This window comes from Thamnophis elegans, chromosome 11 (genome assembly GCF_009769535.1).
Source record: "Thamnophis elegans isolate rThaEle1 chromosome 11, rThaEle1.pri, whole genome shotgun sequence".
NCBI classification, from domain to species: Eukaryota; Metazoa; Chordata; class Lepidosauria; order Squamata; family Colubridae; genus Thamnophis; species Thamnophis elegans.
Genome location: NC_045551.1, coordinates 29,755,309 through 29,764,759, shown reverse-complemented (window position 1 = coordinate 29,764,759; position 9,451 = coordinate 29,755,309). Strand labels below are relative to the sequence as shown.

Below are 9,451 nucleotides of genomic sequence, written 5' to 3'. Positions count from 1 at the left end.
TGGTTACTACTGGCTTTTCCAAGGGTGGCACATTCTTCATGGTAGTTTGTGTGTATAGGTATATTTTGGTTTCTAAAATTTTCAACTTATAGAAGAGCATTTAAAATAGCAACATTCTATTATGAGTAGATGTTTCACAAGGAAGTTGTTTTCCAAGTGGCAATATCACTACAGTTTTGAGTGGGAAGCTCATGCTAAGCATTTTATGAAGGCATCACGACACTAACTCAAAAACTCCCCTATTTTGTATGCTTTAACATTTTCATGTTTTAACATTGAAAATTATGCTAAATACAGAAAACATGTATGCTCATTTCAAGAGACTTGGCCTTATGAATTGTAGAATACTTGGGATGCTTGAATTGTTAAAAAATGATTGTTTAACCTTATTTTCTGTTCTTCATTTAATAGTACAAGATACATCTTGAAAACCAAGAATACTTGTAGCTCAAGGTTGAAATGAGGGGTCCTTGGTATTCTCTGAGCTTAGTTGTTTTCTTGCAGACATTTCATTACCTAAACTAGGTAACATCATCAGTACTAGAAAGGAGTGGAATTTGCTCTCCTCAATGAGGAGTGAGCAAAAACCTCTCCTTATTAGCACTGATGTTACCTAGTGAGTAATGTCTGCAAGAAAACTTAACTCAGAGAGCACCAAAGACCCCTCACATATTGAAATTATGGTACGTGCGATGTTGATCCTTTAGACATCAAAGACTCGCATAATGGGTAACTTGTTTAGACAATAAATTGACCTATTGAATTTATTTACATTATAGGCTATTATTGACAATTTATATAAAAATGTGTTAATACTGATGCTATTGCAGCTTTCAAGCTCCATGTTAAATATTTGAAATATCAATTCAGACTCCAACTTCCTGCTACCATCACATTCCCAAGCAAACACATAATTAGGTAAATAATTTTATTGCAAAAAATTAGGAAGATACAACCCAGGTCTATGTGCAATACTACACAATAATTCTGCTATATGCATGTGTGATTGGCTGACAGTCTGGGATTCCTCCTGCATCCTGTTCAAATTAACATTTTTGCTGCTCTTTTCCTGATTTTATTGAACTTTTCAGAGCCCCTTCACTACACATCACTATATGATGGAGTTTATGAACTAGACAAAATAAATAACTTTTGGGATGAGGTTATATATCTTGTTTTTTGTAAATCAACAGACACCATTTTAAGATATGACTTTACTTTTAATAGCAAAAAAGTACTTAATATTTAAATATTTAGTAAAAATCAGCTGCCAATTGTCTTGTTAATGGAGATACATTTCAACATATTTCCCAACAAAGTCTACTGCTAGATTTTTGACTGAAACTCAAAACTGTTCATGACTTAACAATTGGACACAAATTATGAAGGCATTGCGAGACATATAATTCTGGAATGAAAACTTCTTTAGTTGCAACAAGATTGTCAGTGTGTTTATCTGTCAATCTCTGCAGAGGACTTTTGAGCAATTTGGTCAGTTTTTAATACAATTTTTCAGGTCTATTTTCACTTTTAATTTTGTTATATATCACAGTTTAATGGCTATATAACTTTTCTGATAATTACCAATTAAGTATTGTATACAGTAATTATTTTGAGTCCCAAAACACACCTCAATATTGGATTTGGCTTATTCGTAGATGGGCTTATCCACAAGTATATAGGTTATATACAATAAACTAAAGAACATTTGGCCTTCATTCAAAACGATACTAGACAATACACATCTGATGCAATGTCTCTGTTCACCTTTTTTTTGCAAATTCTGGAGCTGGAAAGTCAAATTCTCTCATTGTACCGTCTTCCTTTAAAACTACTAATCTAAATTAGTAGAAAATTCTACTAATTTTCTGTGATGTCATACTTACATTTTTTATTCAATACTTTAAATATTCAATACCAATACTTCTAATAGCAACTTGTTTTTCAATAGTATAGTGTAAAAGCATACAAATGCCATGAGGGAACATGAGTACGATATCTTTCTTCAAATAATTAAAGACTATACAACTGTTTCATCTAATGCCATATACATATGCTACTTTACATGGCATGTACATGACATTTTCCTCATAGCTCTACTTCCTATTTATTCTTAGGTGATCTATAATTATTATCATCCCTATATGCAGTGCTGAACCATTGAATTACTATTTTCAAGCTATGTTTTCTCCGTATTCACAATGGCTTCCTATTTCAAACCATTTTACCATTTTTATAAAAGCATGATGAAAACTTCTGAAGGCATATACAAGCATATCTTATTTAAAGAGCTTTTAAATCTAGTGATTATGTCTAAGAATCCAACTACAGTACTCTCCCCCAACACATACCACGGGACAGCATTTTGAAATGTATTGCTGTACTTGTTCTTTTTTTTTTGCAGGTGGATATGCACATGCATAAATGCTACTCGAGATCAGTAAACCACATCTTACTGCATGGTGAGGCTGGCCCTAAATACTCAGGATGTAGTAGTCATAAATTCGACACATAGTTAATTATGTTTATTGTTCACAGAATGCCCCAAATTGGAGAACACAAATGCTAGATGTTCAGCTGTGCAAAAACAGTACATAGTGCTTAAGTACAAGTGGAAAACAAGATTGGCTAAGTGAATATTTTCATTTTCCAAAACATGATTTTATGGTCCTTTTAAGACAGGACTTGAAACTTTTAGCTGATCTTCAGACAAAAGCAGATCAGCTTCCTTGGACCCTGAACTGTAGCTACTATAACCAACACCAAATACAAGACAAATCCAATGAACTGGACTGACTGTTCTGATGCCTGTATAATGTAGATCAGTTCACTGGAGGCAGTTTCTAGTCCTACTTAAACATGATCTGGCCCCGATAAATAAGACTGGGTAGGAATTTTTTTAAGTCAGTGGTCCATAATGGCAAGTTATTCTACATGATCTGTCAATTTAACTTACGTTTCTAATAAAATTGTGTTTAAATGACTTTCTTGAACTCATCATACAATACAAGCACAAATGCACCACCCATGCCTCGAAGAACATTAGACAATGCGCCTTTGAAGAAAGCCTTTCCACCTTCATCTCTTGCAATCTTCTTCCAACAGTCAATTGTTCCAGAGTACATAATGTCAGCTGTGGGAAAATAAATTGATTCTTTTGAATTACTTAGGTACAAACATAGCAAGATCACAAGAAATAAGGAGCTACCCAGAATTCTTTGTTTCAACAATATATCACCAAATAGTTCTGTTACATTCATTTATTATAGAAGTTATGTGGCCTGTCAGCCATCAGTCCCTCCTGCAACCAAATCAGGAAGCGGTGGCGAGGGAGTCAGAGTCAGTATGAGGGCAACCTGGGAGCTCCAAGGGGGAAGAGGGAATGGAGGTGGCAGAGACAGACAGAGGCAGAGCCTGGGCTATCCGTCAGTCCTTAGATGAGGAGTCAATAGCCCCCAGGTCTGGAGGTGGCTAATGAGGAAGAGGAGGAACAACTGGGTCAGTGTCTGACACACAGCTGCAAAGAGAGCAGTGGAAAGCTGTGGGCCGATCATGGGGAAGGAAGAGCTACTAGTGAGGCCCCACCCTAGCACTGGGGATAAAAGGCAGGGGGCGGAAATGAATAGATGTGGCAGACAACTATTCATCTTCTGGCCAGCCGGACTTGTTAGACTGCGAGAGAATTTTTTTGCCAGGGCTGCCAACTTTCCTAATAAAGGAATCTTTTGAGTTCACATCAGAGGATTTGTCGTGTTTGGGGAGCTGGGTCAGAACAAGGTGATTGTGGGGGAGAACTCTTTCAGGCAGTACTTATTTAAGGGATACAGGAAACAGCAGACCAGAAGTACAATTCCATTTACCAGAATGCAGCACATCTGTAGTGCAATTCAACTGAAGACATGATTCTGTCAAGTTGCTAGCACTGAATGACTTAATACATACTTAAGTCTTAACCAACATCATTCACTGTGAATGAGGTCGCAAGCCTTCAAATTTAAACAGAGCACATAATACATCAATGGGAAAAAAGGTCCATCCTGCTTAAAGTTTATAAGCAAGTTCTGTTTACCTGCTTTACGCCCAGACTGCATCATCATTCGACGCCGCACTGTGTCAAAGGGATAGGAGACCACGCCAGCTACTGCAGTCACTGATTGTGCAATCATCCAGCTTACCACAATATGAGTGTTCCTAGGATCTGGCAACATACCTGTAATAAAACAAAACTCTCATGAAAATATAGACTGCTTTCCATTAAGATTTGGAAGCATCATTTAAGAGTGTCCAAATGTATGTAAAATAAAATCAATAATAATATCAATTATTTTATTTACAATAGTGGCCCAAATTGTGGGAACCTTTGGGGGAAAGTGTATTTTTGAGGTTTGATGGCTAATTACACCACTTTTTTGGAGTAGTACCGTAAAATTACATATCAATAGAAAAATAATTTAATCAAGAATGTAATGTAACAAAGTTTGTTCAATTATCTGCATTCTATGAAAAGTTATAGCCAAATATCCAGAAAAAGGAAGCACAACTTTCTTAGGTTGATATTAGGTAGATTTCCTTCATGTGATTGTAGCCAATGAGCATGAGTGTTTAGAGAGCAAATCAGGTGTCATCTTGTTTTGGCAATGAGCCAATTAGATCACAGTAGGATTCAGTTACTGATGTCATGTATTGAAGCTGAGAGGAGGACATTTGCCCTTGTGTTATGTGATCACTATCAAGTTGGTTGGGGTTTTTTGTGTTCTTTCATTTAGTGAGCTTGTAAAACATAATAAAATTAAAGTAATTGTTCAAAGAGTTGTCTGGTCACCCAGAAAGCAATGTAAAATAGTATTATTAAGTGAACAAGGCTACAATTATAAAGAAATTAGAAGAAAAATTGGTGGAAATTTAAACAAATGTGGCACTTCTATGTTTTTGAAGAGGTATAAGGAGACTCAGTCACTACAAAACAACACTGGTAAAGGTAGGAAATGGTGCACAACAGCAAATGATGATAGAAGAATTAACAGTCTATGCCTACGTGACAGAAGAAAATCATCTGGGTACATACAAGATGAAATGGCATAATGCAATGTGAGGTTGAGTGCAAGGACTGTTTGGTGCAGACTGCAGGAATTTGGCCTAAAAACTACAATTCCATGAAAAAAAGCCACTTTTATCTCTGAAATCTTTCATAAAAGTTATTGCATTACATTCTTGATTAAATTATTTCCATTGATATATAATTTTATGGTCCTACTCCAATGGGGGGTTGCCAATTTTCTTACTACTGGTTTGGGTGTGCTCGTCTTTGTGCACGCCACTTCTGCGCATGCATGTACACTTTTCCCAAAAGGTTTCCCAATTTTGACCATTACTATGCAACAGGATGAGCGTTTAATAAGCAGGTGTTCATCCCACATCAATTACAGCTGGCGGTAATGGCAAAACCATTTTTAGTCTTATTCTTTCCACTTTCAGGATAGATAACAAGACTTTCTTTAGCCAGGCATTTTTTAGCCTTAATAAAATATAGAAGAGAATAAGGTTGTCGCTGTGGAGTCCTTGGTGTCCCCTAGACTTGTTTGTTTGCAGATGTTTCATTATTCAACTCAGTAACATTGTCGAAACCATTAATAGTAGATTGTTGCCTAGTCAAGTAATGAAATATTCGCAAACAACCCAGAGAGCCCCAAGGTTTCTTCAGTTCAACAGAATATTTTAACTATTATTTGTCTTATCTTTGAATTCTATGTCTTTGGAGGGGGGGGGGTGTCACAGAATTAGTATCAAGATAAGTTTTCAATGGATGCCATCTTTAAAATTTTGAAAATTGTTTTGAGATTAGATACCAGTGTACTGCTTCATATGATAGTTCACAACTCTGAGTTGAATCTGAGAACCGTACACATTAATAGTGAAGGTCTCAAACAAAATAGGTATGAAAATGTAACTTTGTTTAAGCATAATTGTGGATACATGTTATAAAACAGATATTAAATATTGCCTAAAGTATTTGTACTTCTTTAAATGCAAGCATTCAAATAATCGACTGTTATCATTCAACTTTTTTCTTTCAATACAAATCCCCTTTTTTCCCTTTTTAGTCTTGGTTTTCTCTCCCCCCCTTTCTTTCACTGCCTATACCTTCGCCCAATGAAATTTAAAAGGTCTTTCCAAACATCCAACAGAATTGGTCATATTTTAGTATTTGAATCCAGCGACTATAAACTTTATCAGTCAGAAATAACATTTCAAAAGATTGTGCTAGGTTATTTGTCAAGATCAGCCTGAATATTTTACTTACCTTTTGCTGTATCATAGATTCCAAAATAAGCAGCTCTATAGATGATTATGCCCTGAACAGAGACATTGAAGCCTTGATATAAGCCACGCAGGCCATCAGATTTGAAGATTTTGATGAGACAATTTCCCAGGCCTGTAAATTCTCTGTCAGCACCAGCTTTTCCAACATCAGCTGCCAGGCGGGTTCTTGCAAAATCCAAAGGATAGACAAAACAGAGGGAGGTAGCTCCAGCTGCACCACCAGAGGCCAGGTTACCAGCAAAATATCTCCAGAACTGTGTGTGTTTGTCTACTCCTCCTAAAAACACTTGCTTATACTTATCCTTGAAGGCAAAGTTGAGTGCCTGAGTTGGGAAGTATCTAATAACATTGGCTAAATTTCCACGCCAGAAGGACAACATTCCTTGCTCTTTGGGAATGCGGACTACACAATCAATGATTCCTTTGTACTGTTGATCAACAGCAATCTGCTTGCTTGCATGTTGCACCTGTAAGAAAAGTTTTATAATAACTCTAAATTAATGTACTTTTCTTTCTGAAGCATCATTTTAATAACATGAAATTACATTTATGATAGTGTGATCTGTATACACATTATAAAAAATACTAAAAGGACTATATACTACCTTAAATGATTATCTATTGTTTTCACAACACAAAAGTGCAGAATTTGAATTTTTTATCAAAAGATTTTTAAAGACACTTCATTGGAAAATAAGGGGAACAGGCAAGCTTGCTTCAAATCTATAATGGTCAACTCTGAACAAAGATTGAAAGTTATTCCCACCTAACATTTAATCAAATCAAACTTTATCACAATCATAGACAATAGTGAGGGGGTACAGTCACTTAAAAGTTTTACATGTGGTTATGTGTGTGTATATGAGAAAAGAATAACAATATTGAATCTAAAAAGTCAGGGTAGGAGCATGAGTGTAGTGAAGTATTGCTGTTTGGGAAAACTATCATTACATTTTATTGTCTTCGTAGTATCCATAAACTTTGCAACAGTAACTTTGTAGTAACACATAGTAAACTACCTTGAAAGCAATGATCTATCTAGTCCATTATTATTGATACTGCCAGTGTTTTCCAAGATTTCAGGACAGACTTTTTCCAAACACCTTAAAGATGGTATGAACATATCTGGCCAGTTTTTGCATACAAAAAACTACAAACTACAAAACAACCTAAAAATTTATCTACACATTCCTCCCATATGAGTTTTAAAAAGCCATCTAAATAAATTTACCTGATTTCAAAACCTACAGAGTTTTTAACAAAACACATATACCTTTCTAAAGTCTAGGGATGCAGGTTGCAAAAAACCTCAGATTTTATTATTATTTTATCCTTTTTTATTCGTATTTGACGTTTTTATGCCTTGGAAGCAGTTCATATTCGCCTGGTGAACATGCAGCCATATAAATTGAATTAATTCATTCAGAGTAAGTGATAAACTGCATGGAACGATGTGTGGGGTTTGGCAAATAAGAAAAAAAAAGGCCTGCAAGTAGTAACTGCGTCTCTATGGCTCAGATACGTCCTCTGGTCTCCTAACCGGGAAGTAACAGCATTTAAAAATACAAGGCGGAGGCCAGCAGACAACGAAACCAGCGTCTAGGTAGCGAAGGGGCGGGGCTAATCCAACCGCCGCATTAGAAACGTCACTCCTCTCGCCGACTCCGCAGAGCCTTGCGCTTCTGCCAAGTCACGCGAGATATAAGCGGGAAGAGGCGAAAGCTGCTTCGCATCCTCTCCCCCCGTCTACTAGGGACCTAATGCGTCCGCCGCCCTGTCAATCAAAGACACGTCGCCGGAAGAAAAATGGCGGCCGCTTCCCACTTCTTTCCTTCGTTCGACCTCTCTCTCTCTTGTTCCCGCCTTTTCTTCCGACTCAAAGGAGTCCCAGCGGGAAACCGAGCAGGGGGGCGGATGCGATTGAGAGCCGACGCCCTCCCCGCCAGGATCCCGCTACCCGCATCCCACCCTTCCCGGCTACCTCCTCCGGTCACGCGATTCAAAGTCTCCAAGCAGGGAGCCGGTCTGACAGCGCCCTGGAGCGGGAGCCACGCGGAGCGAGCGGTGCCTCCGTTGTCCCTACAGCAGAGCCGCTCCGTCTCCCCCCACCTTCTCCATAACCGAGGGTCGTGGAGGGACGGCGATTCCCCCCTCCCGGATCACCCTCCCCCAGCCACGCGCTCGGCGGGCCTGACCTGAAGCAAGAGCTTGACCCGCTCAATGGGAGCCACGGCCGTTTTGCTGATGGCCGCCGCCACGCCGCCCGCCAGGAAGTCTTTGGCGAAGGAGATGGCTTGGTCTGCCATGGCTGCAGTGGTAGATCGGAGTTGCCGGGTGGTACTGAAGGGTGGGGCTGGGAAACGGGGCCCTCTGTCGTTGCGGCCGCGGCGCCAGACGCCGAAAAGGAAGGGCTGCTTCTGCTGAGGAGCTAAATGGCCGGCTCGGGAAGCTCCGCCCGCTGGGCGCCATTGGCGGGCCCGACGAAGAGAGGCGGTCTGTGCCGGACGGCTGCTTTTACCTTCGATCCCTCCTGCTCCCCCCGAGGCCTTTCTCCCACTCTTCCCGCTATGATGCCTTTGAATGGGAGGAAGCCGAGGATGTGGAGCCACGTGGAGGGCAAGTCAAGACTGAGATTGCGGCCATGGCAGCCCTCGGGGCGAAGCGGCTCCAGAGGGCTGCCTTCTGCTGCGACAGTGCGGGTGGCGTCGGCTAACATTTATTTTTGGATGCATTTCGGTTCTGCTTCCAGGTCAGCCTTTGATATCCCGGGACTACAATCGAAACTGATTCAGAAAGTCATCCCGCTAACCCTTTCATTGTCATCCGTTCGATCGGAGTCAGTTAACTGAGCTGATCCTTATCGATCGCTGCTGTTATTAGTGCCCACGTTTATGCCCAAAGACATCCTTCAAATAATAAAGTGAATAATCGCAGGAGGAACGGGGTATTACAACGTTACAGTACTGCTTGGGAGCCACTGCAGTCCATGATAAACTGTTGCAAATATTGGATATTTTCTTTTTACCGTGTAGCTGTTAGTTGCTACAGATATATTTCTACTCTGATCGTGAATTTGTTTTCTCCATCAACTGGGACAGTTAAAACATTCAGTAATATTTACCGAAACTAT

General features: G+C 39.4%; 1 protein-coding gene across 1 annotated transcript; it reads right to left on the bottom strand.

Annotated features, from left to right (window-relative positions):
- Positions 1-1,548: 1,548 nt before the first annotated feature.
- SLC25A6 (solute carrier family 25 member 6) lies at positions 1,549-8,742 on the bottom strand. The gene is made up of 4 exons (XM_032226458.1): positions 8,517-8,742; positions 6,302-6,788; positions 4,070-4,210; positions 1,549-3,133 (listed from the first exon to the last, which is right to left on the bottom strand). The coding sequence occupies exons 1-4, from the start codon at positions 8,625-8,627 to the stop codon at positions 2,976-2,978; spliced, it is 897 nt and encodes a 298-aa protein (XP_032082349.1). The 5' UTR covers positions 8,628-8,742; the 3' UTR covers positions 1,549-2,975.
- Between the last annotated feature and the right edge of the window lie 709 nt (positions 8,743-9,451).

What these genes read in the sequence shown, in the direction of transcription:
- SLC25A6 (XM_032226458.1), bottom strand. Translation starts at nt 8,627, where the DNA reads ATGGCAGACCAAGCCATCTCCTTCGCCAAAGACTTCCTGGCGGGCGGC. An exon ending in GGGTCAAGCTCTTGCTTCAG is followed by an intron (nt 6,789 to 8,516) that starts GTCAGGCCCGCC and finishes CTTTTCTTACAG; the next exon opens with GTGCAACATGCAAGCAAGCA. An exon ending in AATCTATGATACAGCAAAAG is followed by an intron (nt 4,211 to 6,301) that starts GTAAGTAAAATA and finishes GTTTTATTACAG; the next exon opens with GTATGTTGCCAGATCCTAGG.